Here is an 18,586-nt window from a genome sequence, read left to right on the forward strand (position 1 = left end):
CAGGAGTTCAAGACCAGCCTAGGCAACACAGTGAGAGGGAGAGGGAGAAGAGAGAGGAAGATGGGAGAGGAAGGAGGGGAAGGAGGGGAGAAGGAAAAGGAGAGAGAGAAGAGGGAGAGAAAGAGAGATCTCCTCTCGGCTGGTGGGAAGATGGGTGTTTCTTCCATTACAACCTGCCTTATTTTAAATGAACGAAAGGCCCTGAGGGCCTTGAGAAACAAGAGCCTGGCAAACAGAAAAGAAAGGGCTGAGTCCACGCCCGCCCGCCCCGACACTGCGCCCGCCCGCCCCGACACTGCGCCCGCCCGCATCGAGTCCGCGCCCGCCCGCGCCGAGACTGCGCCCGCCCGCACCGGTCACCTGACTCGGCCAAAATGGCCGACCAGGAAGGCGGCTGCCCTGCGGAACGGGAGTCGGAGCCAGAGCCGGAGTTAGGGCCCGAGTCGGGGCCGGAGCCCGGAGAAGAATTTGAAATCGTAGACCGCAGCCAGCTGCCCAGCACAGGCGAACTCCGGAGCGCGGCGAGGCCTCGGACGACGGGCGAGGCCTGGTCCGCGCCGCTGCTGACCCTGGCGCGCCGGGCCACCGGGAACCTGTCGGCGAGCTGCGGGAGCGCGCTGCGCGCGGCCGCGGGTCTGGACGGCGGCGGGGAGCGCGCGGCGCGGGCAGGTAGGCCCGGGCTGGCGGGGGCGCCGCGTCCCGGGGTGGTTCTCGGGGGGTGGGGGTTCTGGGCACCGCGGGCCCGGGGCGCGCGGGCTGCCCGGTTAGTTTGGCGAGTTCGGAAACCACCTGTTTGGCGCCGCGCGCTCGCTCCACGGCGGGGCGAGGCGCAGCGGGGCGCGTGGGGAGCCGGCCCTGGGAACCTCGCGGGTCCCCTGTGCTCCCCAGGACAGCGGGGTGGATGCCAGCTAAGAAACGGGAGGAGTCTAGACGGTAATTGTTTGAATGAATGCATCAGGAATGGGTCCAGTCTGTTCTTTGTAAATTGGGGCGCGGGGGGTGGGGGTGGGGGTGGGGGTGGGGGAGGGCGGGGTGTTATCCGGACTTGAACTGAGTGCCCCCCCCTTTGGCTTTGTCCTCCCGGCTGGAGCTTTACCACCTGAGCCACGTCTCCCACCTGACGGTATGTGGCTTGAACTCACGGTCTGGGCACTGTCCCTTGAGCTTGTTTCCTCAAGGCTAGCGCTCCATCCCCTTGTGTCACAGCTCCGTTGCTGGCCTTTTTTTGGGGGGTGGGGGTGGGGGGGTTCTTAATTGGACATCAGAGCTTTGCGGACTTTCCTGCCCTGGCTGGCTTGGAACTGTGATCCTCAGCCACCTGAATAGCTAGGATGACAGGCGTTTACTGGTTATTTGGAGATGGAATCTTTCAGACTTTTCTGTCTGGGCTGGGTTTGGATTGAGATCCTCCAGGTCTCAGCTTCCCAAGTTAGCTAGGGTCATAGGTATGAGCCGCAGGTGTCAGAATTGTTAATGCTCTTGATCTCAGAGTGGCAGCCATTTCCAGTGTCCTGCAGGAGTTGTTAGCCCAGCCCTGTGCCTGCCCCTCCTCCCAACTCAGAATGGGTCAGAGCTCCGAGCCAGCAGTCATGAGGTTTTAGTTCCTCTGAAGCTCTGCCACTAAACAAAGTGCATAACATCTCTCAACCACCACCCTTCCACTTGAATTTTCCAGCCTGTAAAGTGAGGGCGTTGTTGTTGTTTGTTTTGGATTATCTGGTGGTGTCTTAAAGCCATCTTGAGCCCTTGTAATCTGGAACAGATCAAATAAAATAAAACCAGGGCAAAGTATTGGATACAAAAATTAGAAAGATGGGAGGGGGAAACTGGGAGAGAGTAAAGGAAGGGATGACTTTTTACCTGACTTATGTATCTGTAACCCCTCTGTACATCACCTTTATGATAACAATAAAAAAGTTTTTAAAGGTATTTAGAAAGATTAACAGGGGCTGGGATTGTGGCCTAGTAGTAAAGTGCTTGCCTCGTATACATGAAGCCCTAGGTTCCAGTCCTCAGCACCACATATACAGAAAAAGCCAGAAGTGGTACTGTGTCCCAAGTGGTAGAGTGCTAGCCTTGAGCAAAAAGAAGCCAGGAACAGTGCTCAGGCCCTGAGTTCAAGCCCCAGGACTAGCAAAAAACAAAAAAACAAAGAACTCGCTTGCCTTGAAAGATTGACAAGCAATTCACAGACGAAATGTTAAGGGGCAGTAATAATATGCAAAGTACGGAGAAAGAGGTGCCCTGACCTTTATGAGAGCTTCCCCTCCCCCCCCTTATACTAGTTCTTCTGCTGGAGCTTTTGACTTGGAATCCAAGACTGTATTTAATTTCTCAGGTGTAGGTTGCTGAGCTTGAGTGAACATTTGCTAGGCACTGTTACAGATTGGTATTCGCTGTAGACAAACTCGTTTACTTTTGGAACGAAGCGACGAGACTAATTTAGGAATGGACGTGCGGATGATTCTAACAGTTAAAGAAAAATGAATTAGAAGAAAAAGAAAGTATGTGTAAGCTCAGAATTGTTGGTGCCAAGAAGGGAGGATGCTTCCCTGAAGGACCCACGGCTTCCGGGTCGCGGGTCCCGGGTCCCGGGTCTGGGTCCCTGCTCGGGAGCTGTCAGGGCCCTGGGGGATCCGCCCCCTTCCGGGATGACGAAACCCGGCGGCGACTGGGCGTGGCCTAGGGCTGGATTCATCCAATAGGAATGCTCGGGGGCGGACCGCTTTCCCAGGTCCTCCTTGGCTTGGAGGCGGGACTTCTTGGTATTTCACCCTTTGATTGGTGGAAAATGGAATATGTGTGGGGGAACCAATCACGGTGAGTCTTGATAGAGCCGTCGCCCTAGCAACGCGCGGAGCCGTCTGGGAGAAGCCCCGGGACTGAAAGGCTGTGGGTCGGGTTCCTCCGCCCGGGTCTCGCCGAAGGCTCGGTGGCCTCCAGAGTGTCCGGTTGCCCGCGAACCCCAGTGAAAACCCCCGGCACGCCTGCCCCCTGCCCTCGCCCGTCTCCTCTGCGCGCCCAGCCCCCTCAGCCCCAGGCCCACTCGAACCCCTGACCCAACCTGTCCCCGGTTGTCCTCCCAGCGTCGAAGGGCCAGATGATGGAGGAGCGCACCAACCTGATGCACATGGTGAAGCTCAGCGTGAAGGTGTTGCTCCAGTCCGCGCTGAGCCTGGGCCGCAGCCTGGACGCCGACCATGCCCCCTTGCAGCAGTTCTTCGTGGTGATGGAGCACTGCCTCAAGCACGGGCTGAAAGGTGAGCACCCAGCCCCATGGGCACCAAGGTGGCGGCGGTGCACGCAGCAGACAAGCGCCCGCTCTCTGGAGAAATGCAGCGTGTGCCTCCTATCATCCAGGGCCCTGAGTTCACAGAGAGTTAGCCACCCACGCTATTATTAATAAGACATTTACTTGAGCCCAGCATATCCAAAATATCATTTTAACATAGTCACTACTTTGAAGCCTTGTTAATAACGTAGTTTACATTCTTTCTTTAATATATATACCAAGGCTTAAAAATCTAGTTTTACCTAATTTGGAGCCCGTCTCAGTTTCGTTCCTGAGTTGCTCTAGCCACACTGTAGGTGCTGGGTAGGTAGCAGGTGCAGCTAGTGATAGCCTTGAACACTGTAAGCCCTAAGAGAAGTGGGAGGGGCTGGGAGCACTAGGCCCTTAAAGGTAGGAGTTGGATTTCCTTCTAAGTGAATTCTGGAGGTTTTAGACAGATATAGCCTAACTTTTTTTTTTCAAGGGTGGGGAGGTGACAATACTAGGAGCTGGAATACCTCTGAGGTTTTACACAGTTCCTATGAGAGTTGATAGAGATGATTGGTAGAACTGAGGCATTGATTTTGGGAGCTGGAGGGCAAGAGAAGGTGCAGGATCTCACAGATGATGTCTCGGCTTTATTGCTGGAGAAGTATTTACTGTCTTGGAGAAAGATCATAGCCCATACATCAGAGAATCCTGTTGTCAGAGGAAAAGGAGAACAAATTGGGAGAACAAATTGGTTGCTTGTCCTTTCCCGTGTCAAAGACTGAATCAGAGGAGGAAGAAAGAGAGCTCTACAGCTTTCCTTGGGCTTTGAGAGAAAGTGGCCCTGGGGACATTTGCATCCTGTTCTTATGAATAACACTTCTTTTCTCTTTTAGTTAAGAAGAGTTTTATTGGTCAAAATAAATCTTTCTTTGGTCCTTTGGAGCTGGTGGAGAAACTTTGTCCAGAAGCATCAGACCTAGCTACTAGTGTGAGAAATCTGCCAGAATTAAAGTGAGTGAGAGGTAGAACTTCCCTGTTTGATTTTTTTTTTTTCCAGTCTTGGGGCTTGAGCACTGTCACAGAACTTCTTTTGTTCAAGGCTAACACTCTACCACTTGAACCACAGTGCCACTTCCAGCTTTTTCTGCTTTTGTGGTACTGATGAATCAAACCCAGGGCGTTATGCATGCTAGGCAAGCACTCTATCACTAGTCAGCATTCCCAGTCACAGTATTTTGTTGTTTTGAACCTTCATTTCCCCCCATATCTTAATTCCTTGCTGATAATACATTTTCTAGCTTGAAACAAATTAGCATGAGCCACACTCTACTTTGACTTTAATCCTACCTCTGCTGCTAATTATCCACATATTTAGCAAGATATACTCATCTCTGAGCCTGTTTCCTTTTTCTTACCATGAGCTCAGTAAGTCCTGCTTATCACAGTTCAAATAGATATTAAAAGGTGTTGTTAGTCCAAGAACTGTCACAAGTGGAAAAGGAATTTGCTTCCTATACATGTGGGCAGTTTGAATAATACAGGTTAGGCCAGATCAGAGATTCCAAGATAAGGGACGCTGGTGAATAGTCTGAAACCAAGAACTTAATTTGCCACATTTGGGTTTGCCTGTGGGTCCACTGTGCTTGTGATCAAAAATAAAAGAACAAAAACTGGGCAGAACCCAAAGGAAGAGTCTTGGAGATCTGAAAGTGGAGTTGAAAGAGGACTCGGCTGAGTTGCCTACAGGAGCTTTGACTTTTCTGCCTTTGCTTGGCCCTTGCATGGAGCCAGTCTGTTCTAGTTCCACTCTGAGCACTGTGCTGAACACATTTCTTTTTCTTATCTCATCCTTCACACCCATCCTTTAGGATGTCTTCTGTGGAAACAGACTTGCAGAAGCTAAGTAACTTTCCCAAAGCCCTGGGAAAGCCAGGAAGGCATCATAGGTCCGCTGGACTCCAAACACTTTACCTCCATTCCCCTGGGCTGCCTAGCCCTTGAACATTCTTTGCAGGAAGATGTACTCGGTCTCGCCGCCCTGCCTGTAGTTCCCTGTCCAGCCCTACCTGCCTAAGTGTAAAGGTTTTTGCACAAGCTAAATACCTTTTCAAGCATTTGATGACTTTTTTTTTCTGTGTTGGGGATCAAACACAAGACCTTGCACATGCTAAGCAAGCACTCCACTTTAATGTTCAACTCAGGCCTTTTCAGAATTGCACCTTTGAGACTGTTTACACAGCTTTATGAATGAACTTAACACTACTAAACTATAAACTTAAAATGGTTAAGATGACAGTTTTATATTGTGTGTGTCTTACCACAAAGATAAAAACAAGGCCTAGAAGTGTGGCCTATAACACTTGCTCAGCAAGTATAAGACTCCAAGCTCAAACCCCACTATGGCCAAAAATTTTTTCTCCTTGTACTTTGAACCAATGCCTTAGATATCTTAGGAGACTTGAGCTCATTAACATACTCTATGTTCTGAATCTATCTTGAGGAAGAATATCTATTATACAATCCCAACATCCTATAAAGTTTTAAGAGTATATCCCAACGTTTTATGTAATTATATTTGTTCTGGAAATAAGAGTTTCATGGCTGAAGATTTTCCCCTTTGGTGTTTTTTTTTTTTTGGCCAGTCCTGGGCCTTGGACTCAGGGCCTGAGCACTGTCCCTGGCTTCCTTTTGCTCAAGGCTAGCACTTTGCCACTTGAGCCACAGCGCCACTTCTGGCTGTTTTCTGTATATGTGGTGCTGGGGAATCGAACCCAGGGCCTCATTTATACGAGGCAAGCTCTCTTGCCACTAGGCCATATCCCCAGCCCCTCCCCTTTGGTTTTTTAAAAAAAGATATCCACATGTCTATCATACACAATTCAAAGACCAAAGGTGTGTAGTGAGCCTTTTTTTTTTTTTTTTTTCTGCCTGCCCAGCTTATTCTGTGCTTTCTGTGTTGGGGGGAGGATTGTTGTACACCTGAATTTCCCTGGCTAAAGTGAGAGGTTTTGTTTTTGTTTTTGTTTTCCTATACTCATTTGTTGTGCTACTGCAGTTTGGTTCTCTGTTTGAATCCTAGGACAGCTGTGGGAAGAGGCAGAGCTTGGCTTTATCTTGCCCTCATGCAAAAGAAACTGGCAGATTACCTGAAAGTTCTGATAGACAATAAACATCTCCTAAGGTATTTCATCACCCATCTTTGCTTGTTTACTGCTTTGTAAATAATTGAAGCATACTTCTATAGTCCATTTTGAATTAAAATAAGAATATAGACTGTTGACAGCTTTTTATTGAAATTGTTACTAGGGGCTGGGGATATGGCCTAGTGGCAAGAGTGCTTGCCTCGTATACATGAGGCCCTAGGTTCAATTCCCCAGCACCACACATACAGAAAATGGCCAGAAGTGGTGCTGTGGCTCAAGTGGTAGAGTGCTAGCCTTGAGCAAAAAGAATCCAGGGACAGTGCTCAGTCCCTGAGTCCAAGGCCCAGAACTGGCCCAAAAAAAAAAAAAAAAAAAAGGTGGACATAGATAGGATCATGGTTTCATGACAGCCCAGGGAGCAGGCGGAGGGAGTGTGGGGAGGAGAAGATGGAGAACATGATACAAGTTTACTGCCACTATCACAAATATCAGCTTATCCACTTGTAAGGATGAAAGGTTTATTTTTGTTGTGTTTTACTTTATTCTTATTTATATTCTTATTTCTTGCCAGTCCTGAGGTCCTGAGGCTTGAACTCTGGGCCTGAGCTCTGTTGCTGAGCTTTTTTGCACTTTACCACCTGAGCCACAGCTCTGTGAGGTTCTCTGAGGATAACAGTGTCATTGACTTTCCTGCTTAGGCTGGCTTTGAAACATGATCCCTAGTTCTCAACCTCCTGAATAACTAGGACTACAGGCAGGGACCACCAGCACCTGGCTGAAAGGCTTACTTTTGTTTTGTTTTGTTTTGATTGCCAGTCATGGAGCTTGAACTCAGGGCCTGAGCACTGTCCCTGGCTGCTTTTTGCTCAAGGCTAGCACTGTACCACCTGAGCCGAGCCACAGTGCCATTTCTGGCTTTTTCTATATATGTGGTGCTGAGGAATCGAACCCAGGGCTTCATTATACAAGGCAAGCACTCTACCACTAGGCCATATTCCCAGCCCCAAAAGGCTTTTGCTTACAGTTTTAGAGGTTTCAGTCCATAGCCTGGTAGCCCTATTGCTTTGTGCCTGTGACTCTCACATGATGGTGGGAGCACATGGTGGAATGAAACTGCTCACCTCTTGGTTGGAAAGCAAAAGAGAAAGGAATAGGCAAAAGAAAAAAAAAAGTGCTTCTATCCCCTTAAAGGTACTCCCCAAATGACCTAAAGACCTCCTGCTAGGCCCCACCTTTGAAATCACTTAATACCCAGACTGTAGCTGAGAACATAGCAGCACCTGACACAGACAGAGAGGAGGTTCACAGCAGGTAGCTTGTTGCAGGGTGAGCTTTGTCTCCAGGTAGACAACTGAGGTGGAAAACAGCAGAATGGAGTGAGGATTGAGTAGTAAAGGCATTTGTGAACAGCTCCCTGCTGTGTCCATCTCTTCCAGTGAGTTCTATGAGCCTGAGGCACTAATGATGGAAGAAGAAGGGATGGTGATTGTTGGTCTGCTGGTAGGACTCAATGTTCTCGATGCCAATCTCTGCTTAAAAGGAGAAGACTTGGATTCTCAGGTAAAGTGGGATTTAGGCTCTAGATGGGAGTAATTAGTACTGGAATTTATATTTGAGTTTATATGTGTTTCTTTATTTTTGCAGTACTGGCATTTGAACTTAGGTTTTTCACTTGCTAGATAAATAGGGTCTCCTTTTTATTCCCAGGCTAGTCTGGATCATGATCCTCCTATTTATACCTCCTCTAGGCCTGAAGGCATGGCTCAAGTGGTAGAGCACCAGCTTAGTAAGCAAGAGGCCCAGAGTTCAAACCCCAAGACTGCCAAAAAATAAATAACTTCCTGGTCTATGTTGTCAAGACTACTCTCAAACTCCTGGGCTCAAAGGTGCCTACTGGTTCAGCCTCCTGAATTACTGGTCCCTTGGGATTTTTATTAACTACACGTGAGCAACCTTGCCTGTTCTTTCTTGAACAGCAGTGTCTCTTGCCAGGGTATTATGATAAAGTACGAATGTTTGCTGTTGATGTGTGAAGTTCGTTGGTTCTCTTTTTTTTGGAGACAGGTCCTGCTGTTGGCCTGGGCTAGTCTCCAACTTGAGATCCTCCTGCGTCAGCCTCTTGAACATTAGAATTAGAAGTGTGCGCCACCATGCTTGGCTTGATTTCTTTTTTATATTTAATTTTTCATTATAAAAGAAATGCATGCTCATTGGAAAACAGTTGGGCAATACAAAAGTGCAAACACTGAGGTGAAAGTCAAACTCCTTTCTTTCCTTCCCTTCTCTCTCAGGCCTGCTTTGCTCCCCCAAGGGGAAGTGGTGGTAAAAATTCAAGGACCTTTCACAACCTTTGCTACTTTTTTTCTGCATTTAGGCCCCTGTGGGTGTGGTTTCAATGAAATCCTCTGGGCTCTATGGCCATGTAACAAGTCAAAATCACTGTGTCCCAGCGTGGAGTTGACTGTGCTCAGGTAGTGTCTTGTTCAGAGCCAGTGATTACAGCCAGGCCATCGCTGGGCCAGAATCAGTTGAATGTTTGTTCTCTGCTTTCTGGTGCTCTGGGCTGAGTAAACCCAGAGTGCTGACGATGGAGTAGCCAGGGCCTTTTGGAGGCCCTGGTCTCTGCCTGTGGGTTCTCTATGTGGGCTTCACCATTTGGGCATCTTACCCAAAGATCAGAATTTTAAAGCTGTATGCCCTCCAGAATAGAGCCAGGTAGAAAAGCTATTGCCTCTCTCAACTGAGGCACAGAAGTCGCAGGGTGTCATTTCTGCTGCATCTTACTCATCAAGACAGACACTAACGCTGCCTGGGTCAGGAGCTGGTGGAAAGTAGGGTCAGAGAACTTGAAGTTGTGTTTTGAAAGCATCACACATGGCTTTGGTTTAACACAGGGTGTTACTTTCATGGAGTTAGTGCTGCACATGTTATTCTTGGCCTTAAAATTGTACCTGGATCACACGTTGATCCATGAATCCACTGCATTCATTGTTGTGGCAGTGTATGGTTCTGTTATACAGTCACATGATTCATTTCTTTTTTTTTTTTTTTTTTTTGGCCAGTCCTGGGCCTTGGACTCAGGGCCTGAGCACCTTCCCTGGCTTCTTCCCGCTCAAGGCTAGCACTCTGCCGCCTGAGCCACAGCGCCCCTTCTGGCCGTTTTCCATATATGTGGTGCTGGGGAATCGAACAGAGAGCTTCATGTGTAGGAGGCAAGCACTCTTGCCACTAGGCCATATTCCCAGCCCCCACATGATTCATTTCTGCATTGCCTATAGAGGGACGCTTAGATTGTACCTACTTTTCTTGTATTTCAAATAGCAAAGCTCCTTTTTGTGCAATGAGGGGGACAAGATCTTCCCTGGTTCCCAGCAGAGGCAGAGAGTTTTCCCTAAAGTTCACACTAGATTATTTTACTCACAGCACAGTAAAGAAGGCCTCAGACATATCAATTAAGGTCATCATTTTTGAGAACTGGCATATTCTCTCTCTCTCTCTCTCTCTCTCTCTCTCTCTCTCTCTCTCTCTCTCTCTCTCTCTCTCTCTCTCTCTCTCTCTCCTTTTTGTACCCAAAAACTTTTGTTAATCTTCAAAGCAGTGAGGTCTTTTGAATATATACCCAGTAGTGGGATCAACTGCCCTGAATCTGCAGGACTGTTAGGATTGTGGAAAATGAGAAGAAATGTCATCTTGTGATTTATTTTTACCAGGTTGGAGTGATCGACTTTTCCCTCTACCTTAAAGATGGACAGGACCTTGATGGCAGCAAAGAGTAAGTCCCACACAGGGTGCTGTGATCTCAGTGTAAATGAAGTTCTGGCGTAAAACACTGCTCTTGCTCTTGCTTTGAGAGTTTAGCTTTTGTCAGTTCTTTCTATTTACAGAGGGAATGTATTTGCATCCTTATCATCTAGGGCATTACATTCCCTAACCCATAATATTCCATACTATGTGTATTGTGCAGACATAAAGAAGAATCAATTTGAGCTAGTAGTGTATTAGACTTAGAGAAACTCCCTGACATGTTACTGAATGAGGCACCAGTATTTAATATATCCCATTTATTTATTTATCTTTAATTTATGTGGCACTAAGGAATTGAACTCAGGGCCTCATGGATGCTAGACAAGCACTCTACCACTAACCACATTCCAAGCCTATGTATCCCAGTTTTATAAACCAAAAACAAGAAGTTCCTATTATACATTTAATGGTTTAACTGTATATCCTGTGTATCTGTTACCTAGATGTTAGGATTATACACACGGAGATTAGTGTGCATTACCAGGAAAGATTTGTAGAGGACAGAAGAGGTGAGTGAGGCAGGTATTGTGGACACTCCTGTAATCTCAGCACCTGAAGGCTGAGGCAGACAGATTACAAGTAAGGCCAACCTAGGCAACATAATGAGTTTGAGGATAGCCTGGACTGCACAGCAAGACTCTCTCAAAACAACAACAAAAGGACCACATATGGTGATGTAAGCCTTTGATCCCAGCCACACTTGGGAGGTGGAGGCAGCAGAATTGTGGTCCAAAGCCAGGTATGACAAAAATGAGAAACCCTACCTGAAAAATAAACTAAAGACAAAAGGGCTAGAGGTGTTGGTCAAGTGATCAGTCACTTCCTTAGCAAGTGTAAAACCATGAGTTCAAACCCCAGTACCAGAAGAAAAAAGAAAGGGAGGTTAGAGTTAGGCTTAGGTGTTAGAGCACCCACCAGTGAGTGAAAACATCAGATACTAAGTCCAAGTCCCAGACTCAGGAAAAATAAATAAATAAAACCAAGGAAAGGAAAGGCAAGAGGGAGAGAGGCAGAATAGGTAAAAGAAAAATTACTAAAAACAACCCTAGTGTCTTTGATACCAAGCTGTATGGAATGACCCCATTTATGTAAATTACAATTGTCCATGTACTTGTAAAGAAGTTACAGGGTAAGCCTTTCATATGTTATGGTTTTTTTTAAGGGGGGTAGGGGTTGTTGTTGCTTTTATTTAATCCAAACATCCTGACTTTTGTATTGCTCAGCTTTGTGTTTTGGAAGGTTTTAGTTTCTTTTCCCAAATGAACTTCAGTGTAACAGAATTATGTCACCTGCCACTTGGAGCATCATGTGGCAGGCTGGTGACACTCACTGCATGAATGTGTGTGTGAGTTTGTACACGTGCACACACATGAGTAGGTGCATGTACGGATATCCATGCCTTTCCCCATGCCAGAGGCTGGAGTGCATCAGAAGGCACCTGTTGGCAGAGCCCAGACTGCTGTGTCACCAACCATCTCTGCTATGTTTATACTCCTAGGACACAGGCATAATTACTTAGATCTGGTTGTTTCTAGATGTCCTAATACATTTGTACAGCTTGTCGGAAGGTGAAGTGACAATGCCAAAGTATTAACCATAAGCAAAATAAGTTTCTCTTTTTATGTTCTCTTCATAAGGCATGAAAGAATTACTGATGTCCTTGATCAAAAAAATTATGTGGAAGAACTGAACCGGCACTTAAGGTAGGAGTCCCTCCTCTTCTCCAGTGTGGCACTGACACACAGGCTGCAATTTCAGTTGGTCATGTATTTATAACTCACTTTTCTCCACATAAAGTAAAAAGAGTATAATCATTCCAGCAGTGCTCAAGCATCCAAGACTAGAAAGCAGGTTTCTTGTTGATAGATAGCATTGGGGAACTCCGGTTCTTTCTTTGTGGCAGCTACACAGTATAGGAAGTAAAGGCCTTCACCCTGAGCCTCCTTTCCTCTCCCACTGCTGCCTGGTTGGCAGGCCTGCCATGCCACCTGCTCTCGTTAATGCAAATCAGCACAACAGTTCCCTAGAGCATCCATGTGTGCAGCTCAGCAAGCCTGTGTTCCCAGCCACACATGGGAGGCCGTCCATGTGTCATGTCATAGGCCTCTTCTTCATTTTTTAAAAATTGTAGCTGGGAGTCTGGTTGTGTGGCTCAAGTGATAGAACACCAACCAGCCTGTGAGCAAGAGAGTGAGGCCCTGCCGGGCACCAGTGTCTCACGCCTGTCACCCTAGCTGATGAGATCTGAGAGGCTGAGATCTGAGGATCACTGCTCAAAACCAGCCGGGGCAGGAAAGTCTGTGAGACTCGTATCTCCAATTAACCACCAGAAAACCAGAAGTGGCACTGAGGCCCAAGTGGTAGAGCAATAGCCTTGAGCAAAAGAGCTCAGGGACAGCGCACAGGCCCAGAGTTCAAGCCCCATGACCAAAAAAATAAAAGTGTTTGAGGCTTTGAGTTCAACCCTGGGGTCCTAGCAACAACAACAACAACAAAAAGGAAGGAATTTAAATCATAGCTGGAAAACTGTTACATTTCATGAAGGTATTGGTAGGGAGTGGGAGAACTCTTGGCCTGTTTTCAAAAGTCATGTTTCTCCGAGCCTTCTAGCGAGTACACTGCACATTAGCAGTGCTGCCCAGGAGAGGGGCTTGGTGCCCCAGAGACAATGAAGTAGGCCAGAAGGGCGACGGCCTTCCTCCACACACTTAGAAAAGGTTAGAGGCTCTGCTCAGCCTCCTTGCTGGCTGAATTTTAAGAAATCAAAAGATTTCTAATTTGAAAGTTTTCTTAAGGAATACATATGGATTTTTACCAAATGCATTTTAGCATCTATTAAGGCAGTCTTGACTTTCATTTACTTACCCCTTAATCAATTGGTGATCCATTTTATTAAAGGGTGTCTTCCTACCGACCCATTCCTGGTGAGCTCCATCAGTTAATTCACTGTGCTTTTCTCCTGGAACCTGACTTCAGCGGGCCAGTTTTCTTTTCTTTTTCCTTTGTTGTTTTTTTTTTTTTTTGACAGTCCCAGGGCTTGAACTCAGGGCCTGGGCACTGCCCCTGAGCTTCTTTTTGCTCAGGTCTAGCACTCTACCACTTGAGCCACAGCACCACTGCTGGCTTTTTCTGTGTATGTGGTACTGAGGAATCGAACCCAAGGCTTCATGCATGCTAGGCAAGCACTCTGCCACTAAGCCACATTCCCAGCCCATTTCTTTCTCTGTATTTTTACGTAGTTTTATTGCTCAGCTCTGATTATCTCCAGGTTATACATTGGTACAAGGTGATCAGAAGGTTGGGAGACAGCTTTGACATATTAGCCATGAGTATTTTTTTCCTCTATATGTGCTCTTATTTTTAAGGCACAAATCACTTACCAATGTCCTCAACATTGCTATTTTGTAAGTTATACAGTTGGTATATAATAAAAAACGGAATACTCTTAAGACCTTTTATTCACTCTACATCTTTACTCTTTTCATTTTGTGTCTTGTATCTTTATTTTTCTGCCACTAACTTCTGAACCTCCATTCAGTAGTCTCTCCTGGTTTATTTCTCTGCCTGCTCACTGGCAAGATCTAAATTACAGGCTCTGCAACCAGATGCCTTGGGTCTATAATGTATGAACTTGAAAAGAGTCTTCTACAGAATGGAATAAAAAAAAAAAAATAAGGGCTGGGAATATAGCCTAGTGGCAAGAGTACTTGACTCGTATACATGAAGCCCTGGGTTCGATTCCCCAGCACCACATATATAGAGAATGGCCAGAAGTGGCGCTGTGGCTCAAGTGGCAGAGTGCTAGGCTTGAGCAAAAAGAAGCCAGGGACAGTGCTCAGGCCCTGAGTCTAAGGCACAGGACTGGCAAAAAAAAAACCAAAAAAAAAAAATAAGAGGAAAGGAAAAAATAGTTACCAGACAAAGTGGAGCACATTAGCAAACTTGGGCCTGAGCTTCTAGCTCCAAAACTTACTATGAATAATAACTTCAAAGATGTGACTGAAGACACACTTTGATTCTATAATAGAATATAAAATATATTTTAAATTTTTGATTCTATAAAGGAATAACGTAAAATAATGAAAAGAACCAGGGGCTTATGCCTGTAATCCTAGCTACTCAGGATGCTGAGATTTGAGGATCATGGTTCAAAGCTACCCTGGGCAGGAAAGTTCATGAGAATCTTTTATCTCCAACTAACCACCAAAAAGCCAGAAGCGGAGCTATGACTCAAAAGGTAGAACGCTAACCTTGAGCATTAAATCTCAGAGATAGCGCCAAGGCCCTGAGTTTAAGCCCCATGACTAGCCAAATAAGACCAAGTTATCTAAACATACATACACACTTATATTTAGATTTCACATCTCTGGGTTAATGAGTGACTCTTGATTTGATTCAGGAAATCTAGGCATCTCCCTTTTCACTGTTCACTGGTTGGGGAAACAGTCATCTTTTTGTAAGTTCACATTTACCTGATTCTGTGATTTTCTACAGCTGCACAGTTGGAGATCTTCAGTCCAAGATAGATGGCTTAGAAAAGACTAATTCAAAGCTCCAAGAAGAGGTTTGTAACTTCATTGAAGTGCTTATATATATAACAATGGCCCAAGGTTTAGAGAAACGTGGAGTTGATGCGCTTGCGCAGGGCTGCTCGCTGGAAGGAAGGGCGTGGCCACCCTCAGGTAGAGCTGGCCACAGACAGGACACCTGTGTTCTGCCTTGTGCAGCTCCCTGCGAGACTCTACAGCCCATCTCCAGCCAGTTCTTGGAGACAGGTTTTATCACCTAGAGCTGGGACCAGCCTAGCAGTTTCTTCCTCTCTTTCTGCCTTTCCTGTGATGTCATGTGCCTCTCCCTACGGCCCCAGAAAGCACAGACTGTATTCTAAGAGGCTCTCACTCAGCCTACCCCCTCTGTTTTGGCCTCTCAGGAGCATGAAACTCGTCTCCCCACAGCGTGGTCTTTCTCTGCTTTCTCACTAGGAAGAGAGAGAATGAAAGGACAGGACGAAGGAGGGCTGAGGCCGAGGAAGAAAGCTTGCTGCCAGCTGCCCGGCAGGCTCCTTGGTGGACACATCTTGTCTCCTGTTAGCAGGAGGGGGGTTGCACAGCCTCTCTGAGGCTCCCACAGGTAGCGGTCCCTGGCTGCTCCGGCCACCCACCTAGTCTCATGGAAACAGTGGAGAGCTTTGAGAGGGGGCTCAAAAGGAAACCCCCCATGTTGCGGAGATAGGGTGCAGTGGAAGGAGAGGCTGCAAGCATGCCTCCATCAACCCCTGATTAAGGCTCTCTTTACACTGATGCTTTCCTGAGAGAAGCTCAGAGGTGTGTGAGTAGGAAGTTGAGCAGTACCCTAGGCCATCCAGGAGAAAGCACTGAACTTAGCATTGGGAGGGCCCACTTTTCTCGGCCTCTGAGTCCCCTTTAGGTAGGTTGGTCTTGGAGCCTCTCTTTTCCATCTCCAACTTGGGTAATGATGCATACTTTACAATATCACAAAGACTAAGTCAGAGCTGGGAATGTGGCTTAGTGGTAGAGTGCTTACCTAGCATGCATGAAGCCCTGGGTTCAATTCCTCACTACCACATAAACAGAAGAAGCTGGAACTGGCACTGTGGTTCAAGTTGTAGAATTCTTTGAGTAAAAGAAGCTCAGGGACAGTGTCCAGGCCCTGAGTCCAAACCCCAAGACTGGCAAAAAAAAAAAAAAAAGGCCTAAGTCAAACTGATAATCATATAAGTATGGTTAATACAACACTTGGGCAAGGTGCTGGAGAATTGACTGATTTATGACAAGCAAACCACTCTGTTCTCAGACCAAGTGTCTTGCTTTCAAAGTCTGATGTTGCTTTGAAACTATACAACTCAGTTGTGTTTCCTTTCAAGGTAGATGACTATAAGAGAAGCCAGGCTTTAGAGAGCTGTCATTCCTCTCTCTCCAGGGCATGTTTTCTGTATCTTCAGAAGATGGGGAAGCAGCTTATGGCTTCTGCCTGCTTGTGACAACTAACACCTGCTCTAAAGCATCCAGTGTCTCATTCAGGCGCAATAGTCGCTTAAGAACCCAGCTGGGGTTCCAAGTTCCGTGGACAGCAGTCCTCAGGGATTTTAGATGTTGGAGAGGAGTTCAGCACTTTAAGGTCCCTCCATTGGGAAATACTGCTGAATTCAGTGCCAAGTGCCAAGGACAGCCAGGTGCCAGAGGATCACACCTCTTAGCTACTTGGCTGGTGAGATTAGGAAGATCAGTTTCTGCCTACCTGGGCAGAAAAGTTGGTAAAACCCCCTTCTCAACTGCAAGCTGTACACAAAGGCCCACACCTATAATTATAGCTGCAATGGTAAGTCTAAAATGGCAGACCTCAGTCCAGGCACACACTCAGGCAGGAAGTGAGCCTATCTCAAAAATCAGGGCTGGGGATATGGCCTAGTGGCAAGAGTGTTTGCCTCGTATATGTGAGGCCCTGGGTTCAATTCCTCAGCACCACATATACAGAAAATGGCCAGAAGTGGCGCTGTGGCTCAAGTGGCAGAGTGCTAGCCTTGAGCAAAAAGAAGCCAGGGACAGTGCTCAGGCCCTGAGTCCAAGCCCCAGGACTGGCCAAAAAATAATAATAACTTGTCAAAAATCACCAGCAAAATAAAGGACGGGTAGTGTGGTTCGGTGATAGAACACCTGCCTAACCAGTACAAGGCCCCAAGCTCAAGCTCTAATACTCCAATCCCCCAAAAAAATACCAAGGACAAAAGTCTTGCTTCGTCATCCTTCTCCAGCCTCCCTTTCTCCCTAACAGCAGTGTTCTGAGGCAGGAGAAAAAAGGGGTTGGCTTCAGTATTTTCCTATTGCCCTTGCCCCCTCTCCTAACCTCCTCTCCTTAGTCAGGTCCATGAAAATACATGCTTTACCCCAAGACATGTACATCCCCTTCAAGGAGAGGACACAGCTTGGTATGGCTCGGTATTTTGTCCCTGCTCTCATTCTTTAATTCTCCCTCCAATGATAATGTAGACGTGTTCCTCAAAAAACTGATAAAAAAGGACAAATCCAAAACAGCCCCACTTTGATATGTGACAGCTTTTTCTATCTTCTTGTATGGATTTGTCTCATCACTTAATGTAAGCATTTTTATCCTAGTTGATTTGTTATTACAGACAAGAGCATACCACATAACCTGCTTTTTTCTCTATTAGTATTCCAAATGTGTTCTCAAGTCATTCACAGCTGTTGTGAACAGTGGAATAGCTAATGCTTCTGTTTGCACCTCCACTGTAGTGTATTTACCCTTTACCCTAACCGTGGACACTCAAATGTCTCCTAATTGTATGTGTCCCTACACGGTTGTCCCCGTAAAGTAACAGAAATGGCTAGGGACAGGGATGGATGGGAGACTCTACACATTCTCATTTCTTTATAATTCTAAGCCACACATTCCCTATGCAAAATGAAGTAACAAATGTGAAGGTGCCAAGTAAATGTTAGGTTTTTCTTTTTTAATTTGAACAGCAAGGTTCATTTTGATGTTAACAAATGTAATTTTTAAAAAAAATTTAAATCTTCCTTAATCAGCTTTCTGCCGCAACAGACCGCATTTGCTCACTGCAAGAAGAGCAGCAGCAGTTAAGAGAGCAGAATGAATTAATCCGCGAGAGAAGTGAAAAGAGCGTGGAGGTGAGTAACGGACGTCACTATTGGGCAGCAGTGGGCAGCTCACCTTGTGCCAGCCTTGAGCTCCTATGCAGTGATAGGACAGAATTTCTAACACACATTAGAATTCTGTTGGGCTGGGAATATGGCCTAGTGGCAAGAGTGCTAGCCTCGTATACGTGAAGCCCTGGGTTCCATTCCCCAGCACCACATACATAGAAAATGGCCAGAAGTGGCACTGTGGCTCAGGTGGCAGAGTGCTAGCCTTGAGCAAAAAGAAACCAGGGACAGTGCTCAGGCCCTGAGTCCAAGGCCCACGACTGGCAAAAAAAAAAAAAAAAAGAATTCTGTTGTTGAACTTTATAGTTTTTAGAGTCACTGATTTCTTTGTGAAATTTTTACAGAGTAAAAATGAATTTCTTAAAGCATCTGCTTCTTAGGCACGTTGGGAAAGTTCTGTTTAGAATCTGTCACTGACAGTCTTTAACATTTGTGTGTGAGACTTTGTAAATCACACATTTTTTTTAAATAGTCTTGCTGCCTTTCCTCAAAGTTAACTCCAGAAGAATGGTTTGCACCAATTCAATGGCAATGACAATAACTGAATCACCCCCTCTACCTCAGATCTGAATGGTGGTGGTGGTTATAGAAAACAAGAACCTTTAAAATAAGTACTACAGTGTCTTTCTATTCATGCTAACCTGTTGCTTTATTGCTCAAAGCACTATTTGAGT

General features: G+C 46.3%; 1 protein-coding gene across 3 annotated transcripts in view; it reads left to right on the plus strand.

Moving 5' to 3' along the window:
- The first annotated feature begins 365 nt into the window (after positions 1 to 365).
- Positions 366 to 18,586, plus strand: part of Rufy1 (RUN and FYVE domain containing 1) — a 32,639-nt gene continuing 14,418 nt past the window's right edge. For all 3 annotated transcript variants that reach the window (XM_048334061.1, XM_048334062.1, XM_048334063.1), the window contains exons 1-9: positions 366 to 669; positions 3,087 to 3,260; positions 4,156 to 4,273; positions 6,342 to 6,443; positions 7,842 to 7,965; positions 10,116 to 10,177; positions 11,847 to 11,912; positions 14,704 to 14,773; positions 17,775 to 17,876. In XM_048334061.1, coding sequence (XP_048190018.1) covers positions 375 to 669; positions 3,087 to 3,260; positions 4,156 to 4,273; positions 6,342 to 6,443; positions 7,842 to 7,965; positions 10,116 to 10,177; positions 11,847 to 11,912; positions 14,704 to 14,773; positions 17,775 to 17,876 — 1,113 coding nt within the window. In that variant the 5' untranslated portion in view covers positions 366 to 374. The remainder of the gene's footprint in view (positions 670 to 3,086; positions 3,261 to 4,155; positions 4,274 to 6,341; positions 6,444 to 7,841; positions 7,966 to 10,115; positions 10,178 to 11,846; positions 11,913 to 14,703; positions 14,774 to 17,774; positions 17,877 to 18,586) is intronic.

Source organism: Perognathus longimembris, chromosome 25, assembly GCF_023159225.1.
Source record: "Perognathus longimembris pacificus isolate PPM17 chromosome 25, ASM2315922v1, whole genome shotgun sequence".
Taxonomy (NCBI): Eukaryota; Metazoa; Chordata; class Mammalia; order Rodentia; family Heteromyidae; genus Perognathus; species Perognathus longimembris.